The sequence below is a fragment of the Astyanax mexicanus genome, chromosome 4 (assembly GCF_023375975.1).
Source record: "Astyanax mexicanus isolate ESR-SI-001 chromosome 4, AstMex3_surface, whole genome shotgun sequence".
NCBI lineage: Eukaryota > Metazoa > Chordata > Actinopteri > Characiformes > Acestrorhamphidae > Astyanax > Astyanax mexicanus.
In genome coordinates this window covers 13,096,109-13,119,118 of record NC_064411.1, presented here as the reverse complement: position 1 = coordinate 13,119,118, position 23,010 = coordinate 13,096,109, and the positions used below count along the sequence as shown (strand labels likewise).

The following is a 23,010-nucleotide window of genomic DNA, read 5'->3' as shown; positions in this document are numbered from 1 at the left end:
AGAGAGAGAGAGAGAGAGAGAGAGAGAGAGAGAGAGAGAGAGAGAGACAGAAAGAAAAAGAAATAACCTAAAGCCAGTCGAGGGCCAGAGAGAATTCCTCATACTTCATCCAAGCAGTTATACATTTTGCAAATGACATGTGATTGTACAGAACTTATCAATATGATTACGTCAGCAGAGTCCAGTTAACAGCATGTTGTCCAGTTTTAATGACGTGATTAGCTCCAGCCTGTCTGAGCAACAAGTTCTTATCATGATGTTCAGCACTGTGTCCTTCATGAACACAGCAGACAGTCCTTAAGTGTCCTAAAGTCTGTGAGAAGATGAGACAGAGGAAAAGAATGGATGGAAAGATCTTCTGGCTATCTGAGGAGAGGTTTCCAGCACTTCACTCAGATAACTTGTTGTCTCCTAGTTCATATGCACTGGTCCCAGAACAGCAGAACAGCAGTGAAGCTTCTCTGCCACTCAGGGTCACGTTCTCCTCACAGCTCTCATTGTTGATGAAAACACTCTGACCTTCCTGATTCCTGAAAAAGTAAAAACAACCTCCAAAGCCTTGTGTCGCCGTGACAGTTAAAAAGAGAGCAAAGATCATAAGGTTATTAAGTGAATTATAACGTGAACAGTAAAAATAATAACTGTATATATAAATGTATAAAACATTTAAGAATAAGAGTGTAAAGGTGTGGTTATCTCCAATCACACCCTTCACTCCCCGCTTCTAGACCAAATGGAATCATCCAAGATTCCATGATGGTCTACATAACGCCTAAGAAGCCCCGGGAGTAATGACAAGTGTCCGCATACAGAGTATGAGAACAAGTGTTTCTTCATCTCAGCTGTGGACATGCTGGGGCCTATTGCACACCAGTCCCCACGCCGGACTCTCCCTGCCTCGTCATGCCCACCATGGATCTGAGAAGATTCATAAACAAAATGTTTACTACATTAACTTTCTCTTTTTTTTTTTTCAGAATTACAACATAAAGTTATAAGTGTTAAAATCAAATCAGTTTTTTTTCAACATTGTCATTGTTTTTTGCTCTAGACTATAGAATACATAGTCTCAACATTTATTTATCAAATACCTTCTTATTTTCTTTTAACCTTTCACATTGTCTAATTTAATCTTCAACCATAATAATGTACATATTTTTATACATTAATTAGACATTTTCTTACACTAGATGCTGAGAAGCTGATCTACACCTTTGTTTTGATTAGACTATTGTAATGCATTATTCTCTGGATTACAATTATTATTCTCTACAATTTACAAATTACATCTTGGTCAAAATGCTGCAGCTACAGTTCTAACTCACACACACAAAAAAGAGAGAAGATTATTTAGATTGGATTTTAATATTCATTTAGTGTAAAAAGTGTAAAAATCTCTTAACTGCTTAGCAGCTAAGTATATCTCAGGACTCCTGACAGATCGACAATTCCAGCTCATTTGTTGAGAACATTTAGCGTTGCATTCTGTATTTATGCACCAAAGATTTGTAACTCTGTATCAGTTTATATCCATCAGGGATCACCCAGTTCTTCCTTTGAAGCACATCTAAAACTTATTTGTGCACTTCAGATTAATCTTAGTTTTATTTATTTTAAAATAGTTTGTTATGTGCCAAAATTCTTAATGCCAATCTGTAGACAAACAATCATCAACTTTACACATACTCAGAAATGCTTAAAGCATTGTTCAGAATATTTAGTCTGATTAGTGCTGTAATTTGAGGGCGAACACACAAGGAGCATAAAACACCCCCTTTTTATTTTAGTTATTAAGTAAGAGTTCAGTTCCTCCAAATCTGTGATGAGTATGATGCAGTCAGTGCATTTCCTCTATCCTTTGTAAACTTATTTTCCATCTGTTAACCTGAGTCTAAAAACATTTGGCTGATGTTAGAATTTAAATGTGTGTGGAGTTGTGTCCACAAGCTGTTGTAGGGATGGTCCACCTAAGTTTAGACTAACTAGTTCCTATGACAGTGATTTTGAAGCTATGAGCTGCAGTGGTCCTGTTAGAAGTCATTAGCCTAATATTTATTTTCCTTGTTCAGTTCCAATATATATTTTTGCGAACTGTGCTACCTGTAAATTAAACCGTCCACCTGAACGGTCCCGTGCATTCCAAAGCCAAACCTTTGCAACCTGCTCGATCTCTGCATCCTTTGGTGGTGGCATGATTGATCTTCTCACGGCCTCTTAAAATGATAATATAGAGATATGAGAATGCAGTCAGGTAAATACTACATCTGTTAGTGTCTTTTCATGTACAATGCTTAATTTTAGAGAAATTTGCAGACTGTATTTGATTACAGTGATTCTTATATAGTGATAGTTATTTGAATTTGAATTTCTTCAGGCTATTCATGGTGAAACATAAATAGCATTTACAGTCACTGTGTGTGACTGGTAGTTACATTCTATAAACATGTGAGGTGGCCGATATCAGGATATCAGGTTCACAAAAATACCAAAACTTTTTAAAATGATATCTTTCCCTTAGCTTAACTGGCTATCTTTGCATTAGCTTAACTGAATATATTTCCCTTAGCTTGACTGGCTAGCTTTCCATTAGCTTAACTGGCTATCTTTCCCTTAGCTTAGCTGGCTATATTTCCGTTAGCTTAGCTGGCTATCTTTCCCTTAGCTTAACTGGCTATCTTTCCCTTAGCTTAACTGGCTATCTTTCCCTTAGCTTAATTGGCTATCTTTCCCTTAGCTTAACTGGCTATCTTTCCCTTAGCTTAACTGGCTAGCTTTCCCTTAGCTTAACTGGCTAGCTTTCCCTTAGCTTAACTGGCTAGCTTTCCCTTAGCTTAACTGGCTATCTTTCCCTTAGCTTAACTGGCTATCTTTCCCTTAGCTTAGCTGGATATCTTTCCCTTAGCTTAACTGGCTATCTTTCCCTTAGCTTAGCTGGATATCTTTCCCTTAGCTTAGCTGGATATCTTTCCCTTAGCTTAGCTGGATATCTTTCCCTTAGCTTAACTGGGTAGCTTTCCATTAGCTTAACTGGCTATCTTTCCCTTAGCTTAGCTGGATATCTTTCCCTTAGCTTAACTGGCTAGCTTTCCATTAGCTTAGTTGGATATCTTTCCCTTAGCTTAGCTGGCTATATTTCCGTTAGCTTAGCTGGCTAGCTTTCCCTTAGCTTAACTGGCTAGCTTTCCGTTAGCTTAACTGGCTAGCTTTCCCTTAGCTTAACTGGCTAGCTTTCCCTTAGCTTAACTGGCTAGCTTTCCCTTAGCTTAACTGGCTATCTTTCCCTTAGCTTAACTGTCTAGCTTTCCCTTAGCTTAACTGTCTAGCTTTCCCTTAGCTTAACTGTCTAGCTTTCCCTTAGCTTACCTGGCTATCTTTCCCTTAGCTTAACTGGCTAGCTTTCCCTTAGCTTAACTGGCTAGCTTTCCGTTAGCTTAACTGGCTATCTTTCCCTTAGCTTAACTGGCTATCTTTCCCTTAGCTTAACTGGCTAGCTTTCCCTTAGCTTAACTGGCTATCTTTCCCTTAGCTTAACTGGCTATCTTTCCCTTAGCTTAACTGGATATCTTTCCCTTAGCTTAGCTGGCTATCTTTCCCTTAGCTTAAGTGGCTATCTTTCCCTTAGCTTAGCTGGCTATCTTTCCCTTAGCTTAACTGGCTATCTTTCCCTTAGCTTAGCTGGATATCTTTCCCTTAGCTTAAGTGGATATCTTTCCATTTTCCATTTCCCTTAATATTTCCCTTAGCAAGCCATTGTTCCCTTAGCTGGTTATTGTTGACATACTTGGATATAAAGTTAACTTACTTAACAGCAGTCTTTCTCCAAGAGCCGAGATAAGCTGCCAACTTGGGAGCCCCTCGTGTTATTTAAATGTGAGGTAAATTCTCATTCTAACTTAGGACAATGCTAACTTTTTTTTAGCACAATGCTAACTTCAACATAGCTACCCTTATAATGCTACAATAACCTGAGAGTGGTAACTGCATTAGCACCACATTAGCGTATCTTAGCAAAAAATAGAAAAGCATATAGTATAACAGAAATTATAACTTACCTTTCAGTCACTTTGACAGACCAAAGTCACTCACTGACTTTGCCTTTAAGCTCGATCGTTGCTCTGTGGTAAAGGCACGTGCAGGGAGGGGGGTGGATTCGTTGGTCACATGATCCTCACAATTAAATATCACATGCAAAAATAAAAAATATGTAACTTTTATAACCTTGCTGGCTTACACAAAGTGTATAGTCAAGCACAAAAACATTTATAATTTAATATTTTTATTTATTTATTATCAGCACTACCAATAATAAAGGTGAGATTATGAATCAGCACCATGGAGCAAATTCATAGCTATCCAAAATATTAAATAAAAATATTTTTATAAATAAAAATGTATAGCTATACAGTATATGTCTTGAAAAATATGAGATGTTACTATGTGTGTGTGTGTGTGTCCCTCCAAAGGTCTCTGCACAACTCTGCTGTGGTACCTTGATTTTTCTCCACTTTTGGTTTAGAAAATCTTTCAGAGCTGATACTACATTTCACACAGTGTTGCTCCTATCCACTAAGCTAGCTAATCTACCTAGCTCTCACAGACATAAACAATAAAAAATATTCAGATACCCTTCATATGAACTTATGACACAAACTTTCAGATTGTAAAATATTGTATGGTAAATTTGGGCTGACCCAGAGTAACCTAGCATAGGATTTGTGTGGGCATGCTCACATATGTGTGCGTGTTGCCCACATATAACCCACAATGTCTACAGTGTGTAAATGGTGCAGGCTGAATTTGGGCTGACCACACTGGCTCTGCATGGGAATTGTGTGGGCATGCTAAACTGTGCTTTGCCCACATATATCCCACACTGGCCCTTCAGGGTGTGAAATGGTGCAGGCTGAATGTGGGCTGACCCACAGTGGGCCTGCCTGGCATTTGTGTGGGCGCATCAAAGTGTTGGCTGTCCAAATAATTCCCACACTGGGCCTACAGGGGCATTAATGCACTGGACCAGTTTAGGCTAGCCCACAGCGGCCTTTTATAGGATTTGAGTGGGCCAGCCAATGAACAGGCTGCCCACAGAAAACCCATGTTGGGCCTGTTTGGAATTTTAATGGGCTAGCCCCTGCCCACAGTGCCCGCACTTAGCCCACGAAGGGCCGATGTGTAGCTTTTTGCTGGGTAATAATGCACTCCATATATGCAGGATTAAAGTAAAATAAATTATACTGGACATATATATATATAAAATGTCTCTAGAAGATATATAATAGGAAATGAAAACAGTGTGAATTTTTCTTTTGCTTAAAACAGCAAGAAAGTACTACCCTGAATGTGATAATTAGGGGTGGGTGATATGGCTCCATATTTCAGGGTAATATAGTTCATGATATTCAAAAATATTGGCAACATTATTTCTTACGATATTTTATGGCATACTGCCTTATTAAAACAGATTAATGTCATTTCTGGAGCTGTGATTGTATGCAGATAAATTATCCCATAAATGGTCCTACACCTGAATAAAAAAAGTAATATTATCTAATTTCTAGAACATAAAAACAGGAAGGGGTAGGTCGAGACTCTTCATCAAGCATATACATTTAATACAGGCTTTTTCTGCTTCTGCATTTTACCAATATAAATAACTTTACATTACAACAGAGGCAGAGCTTCTTATCCTTTTGTAAACATATTTAACAGATCAAAACAAAAGTGCCTCATCCAGGATAAAGAATGCAGAAAGCCTTCATTTATATAAAAGGAACACGATATCACCGTCAAATAAACAATCCTATATCAACTATAAATAACTTAGATACAACATAAACTACATAAGTGCTTCAGCCAGAATAAGGAAGATATTGTGTGTAGTGAAACTGCTTGAGGTGGTGGAACAGATTAGATGCATTACCGTTGCTAGTCAACTCCACTTTCCGGCACAATTGGGAGCAAGCTGAAGTTTATCAGACCTTTGAAAGCCGAACCACTGAATTAGACCTGCCTCCCTCAACTATCTCTCCTGTTTAATCACTTGTGGAAGCATCAGGGGTGCTAAAATCTAAAATTCTGCATCAGGGCCGAGCCTAATCGAGGAACTCGGTTCGGCCGCACTGCGCTCCGCTCGGCTTCATAGCAGGAGGTTCTAGGTGTGGACCGGAGCGCAGCCGAGCTTCAAGTTTTAGTAGTATGGATTATAGTGTAAAGTGTGATACTAAAATAGTAGTATAACACTGTATTCAGTGCTGGACAGCAGCAGTGTTTCTGCTACATACATTTTGCAGCTGCAGCCTGCTGACAGTCAAGATACAACTACATATTAAAATGTCTGTGAATTTATAATGGAATAAAAGTACTGAAGCCTTTATTGTAGTATGAAGGTGTCCCAGTAGTTTTCTCCATATAGTGTAACTAATGTAGGTAATTCTTTTTGGTTAATTGACCTGCTTTTATTTTAATACACAAATTTTTTTTCTTTGTTTTTCCAGAATAAACAACCAGGATATTTAATAAAGAACAGTGTTAAACTGCTGAAAGAGGTGAAGCACAAGCCATCCAGAAGAATCTCCTGAAAACGCAGAAATTGTTTGCTACATTTCACAGACAGATGGAGCCAAGTCCCGACATGGAGAAACATCAGCACTCTGTCAAGAGTTTTACTAAACAGAGTGATCTCAAAAAACACCAGCGCATTCACACAGGAGAGAAACCGTATTACTGCTCAGACTGTGGGAAGAGTTTTACTAAACAGAGTCATCTCAAAAGACACCAGCGCATTCACACAGGAGAGAAACCGTATCACTGTTTCGACTGTGGGAAGAGTTTTACTCAACAGAGTAATCTCAAAATACACCAGCGCATTCACACAGGAGAGAAACCGTATTACTGCTCCGATTGTGGGAAGAGTTTTACTAAACAGAGTACTCTCAAAAGACACCAGCGCATTCACACAGGAGAGAAACCGTATCACTGCTCAGACTGTGGGAAGAGTTTTACTAAACAGAGTAATCTCAAAATACACCAGCGCATTCACACAGGAGAGAAACCGTATCACTGCTCAGACTGTGGGAAGAGTTTTACTAAACAGAGTACTCTCAAAAGACACCAGCACATTCACACAGGAGAGAAACCGTATCACTGCTCAGACTGTGGGAAGAGTTTTACTAAACAGAGTACTCTCAAAAGACACCAGCGCATTCACACAGGAGAGAAACCGTATTACTGCTCCGATTGTGGGAAGAGTTTTACTAAACAGAGTACTCTCAAAAGACACCAGCGCATTCACACAGGAGAGAAACCGTATCACTGTTCAGACTGTGGAAAGAGTTTTACTGAACAGAGTACTCTCAAACTGCACCAGCGCATTCACACAGGAGAGAAACCGTATCAATGTTTCGACTGTGGGAAGAGTTTTACTCAACAGAGTAGTCTCAAAATACACCAGCGCATTCACACAGGAGAGAAACCGTATCACTGCTCCGATTGTGGGAAGAGTTTTACTAAACAGAGTAGTCTCAAAAAACACCAGCGCATTCACACAGGAGAGAAACCGTATCACTGCTCAGACTGTGGGAAGAGTTTTACTCAACAGAGTAATCTCAAAATACACCAGCGCATTCACACAGGAGAGAAACCGTATCACTGCTCAGACTGTGGGAAGAGTTTTACTGAACAGAGTACTCTCAAAATACACCAACGCATTCACACAGGAGAGAAACCATATTACTGTTTCGACTGTGGGAAGAGTTTTACTCAACAGAGTAGTCTCAAAATACACCAGCGCATTCACACAGGAGAGAAACCGTATCACTGCTCCGATTGTGGGAAGAGTTTTACTAAACAGAGTAGTCTCAAAATACACCAGCGCATTCACACAGGAGAGAAACCGTATCACTGCTCAGACTGTGGGAAGAGTTTTACTCAACAGAGTAATCTCAAAATACACCAGCGCATTCACACAGGAGAGAAACCGTATCACTGCTCAGACTGTGGGAAGAGTTTTACTTTACAGAGTGAACTTATATTACATCAGTGCATTCACAAGAGATAGAAAAGTATCCCAAATCTGTTCCTCTGCCATAAAAAATGCAAACCTTAAATCTTTCAGACAGCCAAAAACACCTCATCATGCACAAAATCTTCACTCTGTTACAAGAACTTCATTTAAAAATGGCTTTTTACAGGTTCAGAAAAATGAATCTTATCCAGAGATGATGTTTACTGAATTTCATGCTGTGTTTTTATGTATGTTTGTATACCTACATTAGTTAATGCCTGCAGAGCTCTTCAACACTTAGTGTTGTGTTTTAAGAAGTTTTTACACACAGAATCATAAATGGTACCACTAACAGCATAAACTAGGAACATACATTTTTACAATTTTTTCAGTGATATGCTGAATAAATAGTAAAGCGATGATGCTAGCTCAGAGTAAAATCGTATATTAAATCTCAGCATTAGCTTTAGAACTAATAATAAACAAAAGTGAGGATTTTATCATTCTGGGACATTTTTAGGTTTAAAAATTGAATATGCTTTGCCATAAGTAGGAAATGATCATTTGGTCAACTTATGTCATTTACAGCCTTAACACATTCTCAATTGTTTACATATAAAAACTTTCTTTATTTTTTCCTCCACTCCACGTTTGTAGTTTGTAGTTGGAGCGAGGGCACTGCCAGTGTTTGCTCCAGATGTTAGATTAGCATTACTTAGTCTTTTAAAATTTAGATGTCGTAGTTTAAAGGAGTAGAGTATTCTTAGGAGTAGAGAATATTCTTAGCTTGCAACAAAAGGCCAACAAAATCCTTTTCAGAGTTAAAAAAAAAAAAAAAAAACGGTCTAGCTGTAGTTTCCATACTGAAAGCAACACTCAGCAGGCTATGCAGCAGTAAGACTGCAGGATCCTTGATTCCCTCTACTGCACATGTGTCAAACACAAGGCCCGCGGGCCAAATGTGGCCACATCCAAGCGAGAGCTTGTAAGATGTTAGTGTCTATAATAAATAGGTCAGAAGCGTTCTTTGACCAAAAACTACATTTCCCACAATGCTTGTCGATTGTATTACCCGCGAAGTTACGGCTTACTGCCACTACACGGCAGTGTAGTCATTGATGTGGAAACCCTGCCGGAGGGAAGGCGTAACTTCGCGGGTGGAATTGAGACATACAAACGTTTATCCCATAATGTCCAGAAAAAGAGAAGCTGATGCAGACGGACGGCTGTGCTTCAAGGCGAAAGACCGGTATGCCTTTTGTGTTACGAAGAGTGTTACTGACCAAAATAAACGCTTGTTAGGAGAGATATAAGTTCTGTGTAAATATTTATAAGACAATAGCTGACTAAATCTGTTTTAATGACGTTAATAAACATCACTGTGACAGCGCTAGTCGCAGTTTCACCTCAGCAAAGGACGAGGACGTGAATCACTTATCTAACCAGCCTTTACTGATTTCTGCCCCCAATAACCCTTTCAATAACCTCCAATAGCCTTTAATAGTCTTCAGTAGCCTTCAACAGTCTAACCTTGCAGCCGTGGTGTGTTCACTAAACTCCGTAGTTATAAACATCCTGAGGTTAGCAGCGCGCTAACTGACCTGTTTATAATGTAATCCGAGCAGTGACTCCGTGACTCTGCTCTAAACTGCTGCTGTTAGCTGCTTGGGCTGAAAGATGAACTGTAGAGAGCTGTATTATTCGGTTAGTGGGGTTAAAATCTTTATTTTCTACACAGAAGAATTTTAAAAACTGTAAAAACGCTCCAGACTGCCTCAGCTGAGCCCTGTAGCCCGTGGCTGGGCTGTAGCTCTGACTCAGTAAAGACTGCGGGCTTGTGATGCTGTTGCTGCAGCTTCGACTAGTGGTTGTATGAGGAACTGCTAAATCTGAGGAAATGCTAAATCTATCACATGTTCTTAACAGCTCACAATTTTTAATTTTATATTTATTAAGCCTTATTTCAGTATCAAACGTTTTGATCAAAGTTAATACAACTTGTATTTTATGTCATTCCTATTCACTTGACTAGTTTGGTTCTTGATTGATGGAGTTTTTGGATTTCATAACATGACAAATTAAAAGGATTTATGTTAATAGAGCAACAAGCAAACATTTTTTTCCATGCAACTGTAATATTTGATTGAATAAATAGTATATTGAGAGTTATTTAACATTAAGGAGTAATTACATTCATGTTATATTACATTTGGTTACATTTTATTACATTTATAAGTTACATCTGGCCCTCAGAGGACAGCCAATATGCCAATGTGGCCCTCGGCCAAAATGAGTTTGACACCCCTGCTCTACTGGTTTTCTCATTGGTCTATGGTTCAGTCAGTCTGATTAAAAATCTGCAAGTTAATCTACAGGGATATTTGGTTGTGTTGTGTTGCTAAAGTTATGTACTCTGTTATCTTTTCCTTATTTGGTATCGTTTTGCTAAAGGGTTTTTTTTATATCTCTAAAGGTACTAAAAATATCTAATCCATTTACTTTATTGATTGTTTTATCCAGTACCAGCTATTATCGTTGTTTTACATCACCTTATGTATTTACTCATATTCATATCTATGTGATTCAATAAAAGGCTTTTATATTGCAAGATCTGCAATCTTATCTATTCTTTCAACTTAAGCATTTAGCCAAAAGCTTTTGTACACAGCCAAACATACATTCAAGCAACCACTATATACAGTGCCTTGCAAAAGTATTCGGCCCCCCCTTGAACTTTTGCCACATTTTGGGCTTCAAACATAAATATATGATTTTTTTGTTTGTTTTTTGTGAAGAATTAACAAGTGTGTAAGAATACGGAGGAGTTTTGCCTTACTATGTTCATTGTTCATTGATTAAAGGGTTAATCTGTGTGTAACTAAATCAGCATTTCACTTAATCAGTATGTTATTCAAGCATTTAGCACGATTCATGATGATTCACATTGTGACTTAGAATGTATGTATATTGTGTCCTTGTGCTCAAAGCAAGGCCGTTTTTCTTGCACCTTAGCATGATTGATTTTTTCCAGCAGAACCATGAGTTTCTGTACATGTAATCTATAGTCTGATAAGGTTGGGGTGACCGAGTTCTCGGCTGACGTATAGGATGAATAACTGCTTATCAGTATGAATAACTGCTTATCAGTATCAGGATCCGGGGGGTGTGAGGAGCCTCCTCACACACCATTAGACTGAGGCCAGGCGAATGCCTGTTTTTATTAGACTCTGTCTAGGAAGAAGAGTAGAGTTGGGCGGGAGAGCTTCTCCCGAGAGGGACTACAGAGCCACAGGTCCTGGTCACACAGCCGAGAACTCTGGAAACCCCAACTTTTCTCACCTTTGGGGTTTTCCTCTTATTTTCACCTTTTTATTTCAATTCAATTTTCAATAATCTTTTTACTCAATTTTTGATGTATCCAAAAAAACTGTTTTGCTCAGAAGATTCTTTGAATAAAATCTGACGGAACTACAATTTTGGACTGGATCTCCTTTTCTTCTTTATGACGTATCATGCCAGATACATCATAATTCGAACAGTAGATCAATAATCTTTCAATCGTGAAGTGGAACGAAATTTATTGGATACACATTATGTTGAGATACTCAGTATTTTGAGAACATTGGTATTTAACTTGTGTGAAACTGACACCAATAAATCCATAACTCCTGCTATTTACTTATATAGAAGTGTTTTTTTCTCAGTAGCTCAGTCGCTGTGAAGTGTGGATAATAGTTTTGCAATATATTGATTATCGCTGAATCGCAGTTTTGAGATATCACCGTTATCATTAATTTACCACTTTGCTCAAAGGTGCTGAAAAAAACTTGAAAATGGGCCTTGAAAGTGCTTGAAAAGTGCTTGAATTTTACATGGTAAAAGGTGTTTGAACCCTGTGTTTAAAAACCCCAGCAGCACTGCTGCACCTGATCTACATGTACCAACACAACACACACAAACACGTCACCACATTAGTGTCAATGCAGTTTTAAGAAATATTTATCACGAAAATAAAGCTCTCTGGCGCTGGGAATTAAATATACAGGGTAAAATTTAGGCTAATCGGATATGCAGGTGAAAAAATAAACTGTGAAAAAATATGTGTGTGAATATGTGTATGTTTATACCTACAAATCTCAAATGTAAATTGACATAATATGGACCATTAAATGACGGTAACAACCTGACTGTTTGACACTTAGCTAATCTGCATACCAGTAGGAGAGAGCAGAGATAGACTGGCTGTGTATGAAACGGTAGGCAGCTACCACAATCCCTCATGCCTGAGCTGTTCATATGTTAACACCCACTAAATGATTAACCCTTTACAAGTATTATTATGAACTTTAGGAAAAAGAATATAAACAGAATTGCCCTTTTTTCTATTGTGAGTTAAATGAAGTCACTGCTGCCTATTCTAATAAGCTAACCGTATGACTAGCTTGACGAGCTCTGGGGACATTTTTACATGGGATGTGTCTGAAAGATCTGTGGAAAAAAAGACATTACTTAAATTAATAAAAAGTATTATTACAATCGTTACAAAAGGACTTTCTGAGCTGAAAACAAAAAAAAAGAAAATATGTTTTATAAAATTTATTGAGATATCATATATATCCTATACCCAGTTTATAGACACATTTGGGACATACCGGGGTTGGACAATGAAACTGAAACACCTGTCTACAGTCACTCAGTTTTGGATCTTAGTTTGCATAAAAATAAATTTATGCCAGTTTTTACCCTGAGCTCTGGCTTGCTCCAATTTTTTTACTCCTTTTTTCCTCTCTGTGTCACAAACTCTTCTAGTTCCTCCCTTTACCCAAGTTTGATTTTAGGAAGTCTTTATAGCCACAGGGTCAAAATGAGACGCATAAACACTACAGAGCAGGGGTCTCACCATGGGCGCAGATGATTATAGTGACCTCATCCGAAATCTACCATCTACAAGCATAAACGTTGGGGTTTTAATTTAATTAACTGTACGTTTGTGGAATTCTGTGTTCCACAATGCCCTCGTTTTTAAACTAGGAAGCGTTCAGTTCAGAGGTTACATTGTTCGGAGCTCCGTGTTCCAGTTCCAATGTAAATTTAACGCACCTTCTCAAGTCCGGGGTTCTAAGGAGCTGGTAACTGCCTGTAGACTACAGACACAGGCAGTTACCAGCTCCTTACGGTACGTGTCCACTGGCACTTTTTTTCAACGCTGGATCTCCTTGCTCGTTTTTGAATTAAAATGAAGCAACAGAAGTAGACAGTCATAAGTTTAATATTTTTATTTTTTTTTACCAACCTCACTGTAACCTATAGCTCTATAAACAGGCGCCTGTTCTGTGTGTGTGTGTGTGTGTGTGTAAGAGGCTTGTGTGTGTGTGAAGACGCAGCCTGCTCTTCCCTCATTGGCTGGACGCAGCCTGCTTTTCCCTGATTGGCTGGACTGGACACAGTGCGGCGGCCGGATTTATTTGAATAAAGTTGAGCCGGAGGGCGGAGCTGCGTTAAACGCAACGCAACCCAGCATGCACCGAGGCATGCAGCGGCTCTCTCCATTGATTTTATGTATGATGTTATTATGATGTTATTTTAGTAAGCAGTCGCTGTTAACTGAAATTATATGATGTAAAATGTTAACATTGTCTTCCTGGTCTTGCCTAGGCTGTAGCAATGAAGAAACAAAAAACAATGACAGCGTTTTTTCAAAAACCAAACAATGTGATATGGAATAGAAGGATGTCAGTGATTTGGCATCATGGTGTAAGAATGCGCGCAGATGGCACTGGGGACATATTGACATACCAGACCAATAACAGTTTCAGTATGGCTAGTGTTGATCAGAAAAGTGATTATTCTAAAGTTTATTGCAGCATATATATATATATATATATATATATATATATATATATATATATATATATATATATATATATATATATATATAATTTTACAGCTTGGTCCCCCCCAGTTCAAAATGTCCATCTGCGCCCCTGGGTCTCACACTCGCGGCCCGCGGGCCAATTGCGAGAAGTGTTGTTACAAACAGCAGAGATGTAGTAATGACACATTACAAATACGTGCTTTCATGCTGAAATACTTTATATTATGCTCTTTAACAAAGACAGACATGTGGTATGGCATATTAATGAGTGCATAAATTAATTATATATATAAATTAATTATATAATTTCTATTATTATTAGAAAAATAACAAACGAAAATTAACCCAAAATGTTGACAAAAATATAATCTAACGAATTTCAAAACATAAAAACGAAAAACGTTAAAATGGTATTAATACAACAGTTTAACACCTGGATCAAACAGTTATAAGGATTTATATTTATGCTTAGTACACAGACTAAGCTTAATAGAGCAGACACAGGCATTCTGCTGTCCAGAATTTTAACAGGTGCTTATTCTTACTCAATAGCTGGAGTTTTTGAAATGAAAAATTAAAAGAGAAAAGAACTTTGAACTGGACATAACTTTATTTATGTCATTTATGTCACATTTCACTTTGCTATTATGTAACTGAAAGTCACTTTTAATTTTTTTTTCATATCTAAAAAATAAAGCATCACCCTGTCATCTGGTGCTGCATGTCAAGTATATAAACCTTAAAAAACATTTGAGATACACAGCAATATAAAGCTATATGTTAGCGTTCATTTCTTATCACCAGGGCAAATTTATTTTAAAAATGTATATATTAATTAATTGACTAAAATCTCTCCTGCGCTTTAAAATGCTGCAGTCACGCAGAACGAGCTTGAAAGCTTGCATGGCACTGCGATTAAAAAAACTTTTAATAAATAAAGTCCTATAAAGTGTAGCAAAATGTATGGTATTAAATTTGAATATTTACTCATATTCAATCAAGAGAAATCAGGCAAAATACGCCGCTCTCTCTCTCTCGCATCGCCGAGCTGAATTCAGCGCGAGGCTTCAAATAATATAACAACTCAGTTTAGTTAAATTAATTAAGATGAGTGAGGACCTGTAAAGTTAATCAAATATTGTCAAATATAAAGGATAGGTTGAGGTTTTGGTGAGCTGTTTCAATTATTTGAAACCGAAACTAACTGAAACTGATATTATTCTGCGCACTATTAGAAAGCCTTTGATTTTGTTTTAAATGAATTTTTATTTTATATTAATTATTTTTGAATTCATTTTAAATATTTTTTATTATTTTTATTGATCAAATAATTTTTTTCATAAGATATATATTTTTATTTTTGATGTATTAATTTTTATGATCTTTTTAAAGTTTTTTATTTTTCCTTTTTTATCTTTATATTTTATTCGTCTATAGTAAATGCTAGTTTTTATTTCTAATTTTTCTAATTTTATTTATAATATTTTTAATCCCTTTTAAACTGTAAATGTTCAGCGGCACAGTAAATAAGGGTCCTCCTCCAGTGTAAATAACCGATTGCTTGATTAATATTCAATGTTGCAAACCCAGTTTTTACATAAACAATAAACAGAATAAAGAATAAAATAACATTGCTGATGTATCTTCAACAGCACATCGCATCCTATTCACTTCAATGGAGAGAGCCACTGCATACCGGCTGGGTTGGGTTGCGTTGCGTTGAACGCAACCCCGCATTCTTTATTCAAATGAATCAAGCCGCCGCGCTGCTTTCAGCCAATCAGGGACTTCACACACACACACACATTCGAGCCTTACACACACAAACGGCAAAATATGGATTTATATAGAGCACAGTAAAGTTCATTTAATCATTAAAAGTTTAAAATTGACTACACCTGTAGCCTTATCAAGATACGCCCACACGGCGAGACGAGAGATTTGGTGTTCTGTCGACTTGTGCTACCCTGACAAACCGTGCTACCCTTTTGTGTATATTTAAAGGTAAAAGCACAAAAGTAGCACAATATTAGAGCATGTTTCCAGCAGAAGTTCATGTACTATGTTTGGATAGTCTAAACCACCGTATCAGGGTAAAGTTATGGTAGTAAGAGTTTATTATAATCTTTTTTTTTTTTAATTTAAGATCATATTTTATTATTATTATTATTATTATTATTATTATTATTATTATTATTATTATTATTATTATTATTATTATTATCATTATTAATTGCCATTACACTTTGACAATGTAATGACAGTCCAGGTTATTAAATGAACAAAAAATATTAGAAAAACAGAATTATTATAGTACACTTGAAATAATAATACAAATGTAGGTTAGCACATGCGCAGTGTCTTTAGAAAGCGCGTATCGATGGGTAGCATCACTCGACAGAACACCTGGCATGGCAGAATGTGTTGAATAAAATACGTGTTCTTGTCCTGTGCGGCCCAGCCTCACCCAGTCTCTACCTACAGCGGCCCCCAGATAGAATAAGATTGAGACCACTGCTATAGAGCCAGAGAACCAGCTTAAGTTCCAGACCTGAAGATTCAGACCAGTAGTTCCAATGAACTTAATGAACATAAACAGTCCACAAATACAGCTACAAACTACAAAAGCATACAATAGACCCAACAATAAATGCTTAATGTTCCTACAAGTACAGGCGTTTAACAAATATCACTCATTTGTATCTCTACAGGACGCCAGAGCAGCCAAAACATTAAGTACACACAAAAATCACCAGTCACACGGCATATTACTTAGTTTCACATTGAAGGGCAGCCTTTAAAAAGGCTTTTAATATAATATGACACAATATCTGTCTTATTTCCATGATAGTTAGCTAAATATTTAATTAATCCAGCATGCGCTCTCCGTTTTACTACTAATCAATGCGCGTAGCCTGACCCCTTCATCCGAGCGCAGAGAAGGGGCTAGGCAGCCATGGCCCCGCCCCCGGAGTGAAAAGCATGAGTCTTATTGGTTAGATTGTCCTAAGACTTTTCTAATAGACTCATTACTACACCCTTCTCAAAATCAGGAGAAGGGTCCGCGGACACGTGAGCAGAAGACATTTTAAAGAGCTTTGATTGGTCAGTACCGCTGTCAATCATACAGTCCTATACCAACGAAAAACACAGGCTAATGCTTTGAATTAGTTGCTGTTTTTTCGTTAATCTATAAAATAAATGCTTACACTTGCAATAATTATATACATTCTGATAAAAAAATAAGTAATTATTTACATGCACATTTGGTCAGCCCTTAGAAGGCCTTACTGCACACCACTGATATGTATATTGAATATGAATTATACATAATACTTAAGGCTGGACAATAATTTAAAATCACTGATTGTCTCCAATAATGTTTTTGTAATTTTTAAACGAATATATTTTTATTAAATATTGGCCTGGAGTTCTAAGACAGCAATGGTCCTCCAACTAAAAAATATTCTTAAGAGGCATTTAGTATTTACAGCATCTGTTACCGACTGACGTTCATTAGAGAGCTGCGTCAGTTCAGTGCATTAATTTGAGAAGAAAAGACAGAACCCAATAGGCATATGTATAGCCATACACCTTATATAAAGGTATATACACCTTATATAAAGTTCTTAATACTGTTGCAGAAAAGAAAATGAAAGGTGGGTTAACCCCCACCTCTCGTCCGGGGTACAACTCCCCTACGTGTTCGTTTGATAGAGAGTCGTAGGCAGGTGGAGTGAAGTTGAAAGCAAACCAAGTATTTATTACTGAATTCAGGAGAACCAATACATACAAGACAGTTAACAGCCGTCCCAGTAGAAGTTCTGACCCCCTCTAATCTGACTCCATGTTTATACCCCAAATGACGTGAAACCTGAGGCGTTGCTAAAATCATCTCATGCTAGCATGCGTAATTTCACGTGTTAGTGCTCAAGTTTCACAGGTCTGACCGGACCACTAGTGTTTGGCCTTGACTGTATCCAGCCGGACAGTGTGGTATTGTTTCAGGAATTGACTGGGTCCAGTCAGACAGTGTGATATTGTTTCAGTAATTAGACAGTGCCGCCCTCCCTATGTGCGCGCGTCCTCCTCCCGCTTTGGTAGGTGAAGGACTTTGCACACAAAGAGAGAAAGGCCGCACTGTTCGTCTCGAAGTCTCTTTTGTATCAATTCAGTTCGTACAGAGTGCACTAGCTGATGATTGATGGCCGTTAGTCAGAAACATGCAGTAAACGAAATGCTTCAAGCATAAGCTACACACGTCACACAATGGATTCCATATATTATATGTTAATGTGTTAGTAGCGCGTGGTTAGTCCGCCATACAATAGACCCTATGTGTTAGTAAACGCGTTATGTATCATGTGGGTTAATTTGTCATAATAAGGCCGGTGTTAGTCACATGCCTGATCAAACAGTGTTTTACTATGTATGTAAAGAATATATTGTGATTATTGGTTAATCTTCTATATAAATGCGTGAAAAATACACTGTGAGTAATAAAAATGATCAAATACAATGTGAGTATTGGTTATGCATATAGAATACAAGGTTTCACACAATGATTATGTAATTATAGATACTAAGATAAGTAATCATAATTGAAAGATATTTGTCAATACACTCAAGGTAAAATAAACAGTTACTCTTCAATACCAATACAGAAATGAAGAAATGTATTGTGTGTAAAGGATGATTTACACTTCTTACATAGGTATAGGCTTCATAAATGTATTTAAAGTAAAAAAAAAAAAAAAGTATTTATTGATTTTAATAGTTCCTAGATTTTTTTTTGTTACAGATGTACTGAGCCATGAGACTGCAAAAATGTATATAAAAAACTGTATGCTAGAACTGCATCATTTTTAATTTCTGCCTTGAATGTCCTGAATCATTACTACATCTCTGCTGTTTGTAACAAATCAAACCACATTTACATACGTAGTGAGTGACTCCTTAGAGCAGTGGAAACATGGGCCGGTTCTTAAAAGGTTCCCTGGAACCGGCTCCGGCACCAGCACTATTTTGGTGGAAAAGAGGTATAAGAAGAGCCGGCTCTTTCGGCTTCCAAGTAGCTCCTTATATTTTTTGGTTGCTTAATTCAATTTATTACCAAATTATGTGTACAGTGAATTAATAGAGTTGAAACATACATTATATAAAATATATATTATTTATATGGCTTTATTTTTTATAAAAAATAAATAATGAAATACAAAAACAAAGGCCCATCTCAAGTAAACAAACAGGTCCAATGTAAATGTGTATACTATTTTCAAATGTGCAACTCTATACAGTGAAATAAACAGCGCTGAACACCATCAACAAAGTGTCACTCAACAAAATAAAAAATAATTGTGCAAATCAAAAAAAAACAAGCATCCAGGTGATGTTTTTTGAAAACTTTAGCAAAGATTGACATAAAAAGGAGCTCATGTTTGAGGGTTTGATTGGTTTCTGTTATGATCTGCCCTGTTGTGGAAGAGGGAGCTGATGTTGCTACAAAACACAGTTTATGTGAGGTCACGTGTGTAAGGTGTGGGTAGATCAAGCACTTCAATGTTGAATGCTCTTTTTGTCAATCAGAACGTGAATCATCTTTTTTATGTTCCATTGTATCTTAATTCTGGCAAGACTTTTCTTCTTTCTTTTTAAAGAAAACTAAAATCTCTGTAAATGTGAACCTTGGTGATATATATGTTTTTTTTTCATACACTGATCTTGATTTTAAGTATATTATTAATATTATTATTTTATTGAGTAAATACTACTATTATCATTGTAAATACTTGATTTGATATCTTCTTACTGGAATTTATTCCCCTTTTGAAATCCTTTAGATATTGCTAATAATAAGAAATGCCTAAAAACTGTAAGAGTTTATGAGGAGCTTTCACTGTTGCCTCTTGTTAGTATTTCTCTATTTCTATCATTAGTTTTCTTCCTTAATGTATATTTTTATGTTGTCTTCTACTGTGGTTTATATGTATCATCGTAAAACTTTAATCTATACATTTACATTTATATATATATATATATTGGCTCACTCTCTGGAGTCAGCGCATGTCGTTTATTTGAAAGAGCCGGCTAAGAGTCTGACCCATCACTACTAATAACTGCAGTGCCGTAGTTTAACACTTTATTGTTGTGCTGTTGTACCAGAAAAGAATGTAGACTGTTAAAACTTACTCCTATCACCATGTTCTGTGTTACAGGAACCAGAGTCACTGAAGGTCACAGTGGAGATGGAGATCGTGGGAATCTCCACAAAAGGCGATGAGACTGTTCTCCTCAGTGACACCATGGAGGAGTTCAGCGTTCCCGCCACTGTGTGGAGTGGTGACGTTAAAAGTAACTGTTGTGAGGGAAGGGGAGGTCATTTTAAACATTGAAAGCCCACTTTTTAATGAACCATAATGTGGTAATTCGACAAGTTTTTGTGTTGTGTTTGTAATATTTCTTAGCATGTTCTGTTAGTTATTTTTTTTTTTTTTTTTTTTGGGGGGGGGGGGGTTTGTTTGTGTTTTTGATTGTTTATGTGTGTTGTGTTTAAACTAATTCAAAATAAAATGTTTAATTGTTTTTATACCTGTCTTTTGAATTTAAACACATTCATTTAAGCTTACTATCCTTTCCCTGCTAAAACAAATATTCTATGGTTTCTACATTTTTCTGCTGGTTTTGTGGTGTTTTGCAGTGTTTTTCTAAAGGTTTTTTATCAAAATGTAAAAGTCTATTTAAGCCCTTTTAAACCCTTTGAAAGTATTTTTTTCAAAATGGGCATTTTTCAGAAAGACATGTGCTTGTGGTTTATGATCATACAGTTTCTGCTTTTAAGAGTTTACACTGCTGGGCTGAAGCTATACTAAATCATAAAGAGGCATATCTGTGCTGCACCACCATTTATTCAATGGTATTTGGATATTAGCATTTAACCAAAAGTTTTAGAACACAGCTCAGTCAGCCAAAAGTATTGGCATTCCACCATTTAGCCACAGGCAGTAGCTTTTATACTGTTTGTAACAAAACAAACGATAGTTTGATATAAATTTCGTCCAACACTGTAATGGATGATTTACACTTATGTATGTACAGGCTCACAAATTTATTTCTTTATTTAAAAAAAAAAAAGAAAGAAAAATCCGCCCAGTCTCATCTGACTCGGAAGCTAAGCAGTGTTTAGTCTGGTTAGTACTCTGGGAACTTGTATGAATAGTCTTGCAAAGCCTACTACCAGCCACACCGGAACCTTTCTATTGATGAACGCATGGTGGCCAACAAGGCAGGAATCGGGATGAAGCAGTACATGAAGGACAAGCCCACAAAGTGGGGATACAAGCTCCTCATCCTGGCTGACAGCTCCCGTGACTACACATGCAACTTCAGTGTCTATGAGGGGAAGGCAAGTAAACCATCAGGAAATGGCCTGAGCTTCGACACTGTTATCAGTCTTCTCTGGGCACAGGGTACACGGTGTACGTTGACAACTTTTACACCAGCTCACTGCTCTTTCATCACCTGCATAGAATTGGTTTAGGGGCCTGTGGAACCAACTGTGAGACCAGAATAGGCTTCCCAAAAACAACAGTCAATGCCCTGCCTTAAAAAAAGGTGGACCGTGGTGACATACAATGGATCAGGGATGGCCCACTGCTGTTTGTGAAGTGAAGGGACACACGAGGCATCACAATGTGCTCCGCTGTCCGCAAAGCTTACAGTCTGTGCAGCAGGCAGTCTGTGCAGCGTCATGTCAGAAAAAAGAATGGAACGTGACCCACCCAACAGATCCCTGTGCCTGAACCTGTGAAGGCGTACAACAAGTTCATGGGGGAAGTTGACTTGTCTGGCCCTCTCATAAAGTACTATTCTGTGACACAGAATACCAGGGGCCTCATGTACTGAATATATATACCATATTTCACGCTCATGGTCAGATGTACTAAATTTAACTTGAACGTGAGAAAGTGCGTTCCCCCTCGGCACTTTCGTTTCGGGCATACGCCTTTTTTTGTGCGTATGTTTTGTGTTTTTGTCATTTGGCGACACTTAGAGGCGATGCATTGAAATTACAACTAATAAGGTATCCTTTATGTACACATTGTAGTAAGCATTATTGGGTAAAAAAATACAAATAATTAGACAATTTCATTGGCTTGCATAAATAATCATTTAACGTGTTTCCACTTAGCCTAGATTCTATAAAAATGCATAAAAGTTTGCGCTGGAGTTGTTGGAGTTGGCAACGTTGGCATTATTGGAAAATATTGCTAATGGCCAAATTCATTGAGAGTGCATTTTCCGTGACCATTATGTTTTTTGGCCCATGATGATGACTGGCTTATAAACCGTTTTAGATTTCCAAGAGCATAAGAGGATAAGAAAACAAGCAGAGTGCGTGACGGGTGGCTTCTTGGTAACTCATTTAAAGCATTTAAATGAAAGCATTTATTATCCATCTTAGAATAATACAATTTAAAACATGGGTAATTAAACGCTATGTGTATATAATATTAATATTAATAATAATTATTAATTAATAATTATTATTATTCTAACATTATACTCTGCGTAATTGAGTGAGGAGTCGTGGCAGGTGTGAGGTTTTCGTGCATTTGCGCTAGATTTCAAGATGATTGCGATGTACTAAGAGAAAGTATGTGGGATTCTGCCTACGCACGGTTTGATAAAACCGGATTTTTTTTGTGCGTACGGAACATTTTAGTAGGAAGTCCACGCAAGTCTTAGTACATGAGGCCCCAGGGGTTGACATTGTAGTGGTGAACAGCTTCATCACCAGCATCCATATACACATATTGTAAACCCCAATAATAACAGGTGTTTTTTTTTAGCTCTGCAAACTCAAGTAACCCCTCCCTTTCCAGTCCTCTCTGTAGAGATTATCCAGGTGAATCATAACAGATCCAACTGAACAAAACACTATCACCTATACCTGATTGTATTTTTTTTGTTTAATTTACAATACAAAGTTTCAACTTTTCTATATATTTCTGGTCTGCAACAATCTGCCCTCTTTTCAAGACTGTCAAATCTGTTTATCGTGTGCATATTTTGAATGTCTTGTTTTTTTATAAAATATATACTAAATATACTAAATATACATATATAGTGGATG

General features: G+C 37.2%; 5 protein-coding genes across 8 annotated transcripts in view; 3 read left to right on the top strand and 2 right to left on the bottom strand.

The window, feature by feature from the left end:
• Positions 1 to 11,129, top strand: part of LOC125801107 (zinc finger protein 271-like) — a 223,993-nt gene extending 212,864 nt beyond the window's left edge. Inside the window, exon 2 of the mRNA XM_049477128.1 lies at positions 6,495 to 11,129. Within this exon, the coding sequence (XP_049333085.1) occupies positions 6,614 to 8,056 (1,443 nt within the window). The 5' untranslated portion in view covers positions 6,495 to 6,613 and the 3' untranslated portion in view covers positions 8,057 to 11,129. The remainder of the gene's footprint in view (positions 1 to 6,494) is intronic.
• Positions 1 to 23,010, top strand: part of LOC125801283 (zinc finger protein 239-like) — a 232,390-nt gene that overhangs the window by 29,180 nt on the left and 180,200 nt on the right. The window lies entirely within an intron of this gene.
• LOC125801417 (zinc finger protein 239-like) overlaps positions 1 to 23,010 on the bottom strand; it is a 181,259-nt gene that overhangs the window by 40,953 nt on the left and 117,296 nt on the right. The window lies entirely within an intron of this gene.
• LOC125801460 (zinc finger protein 239-like) overlaps positions 1 to 23,010 on the bottom strand; it is a 203,053-nt gene that overhangs the window by 63,428 nt on the left and 116,615 nt on the right. The gene's annotated exons all lie outside the window — the stretch shown is intronic.
• Positions 1 to 23,010, top strand: part of LOC125801232 (zinc finger protein 585A-like) — a 74,215-nt gene that overhangs the window by 29,162 nt on the left and 22,043 nt on the right. The window lies entirely within an intron of this gene.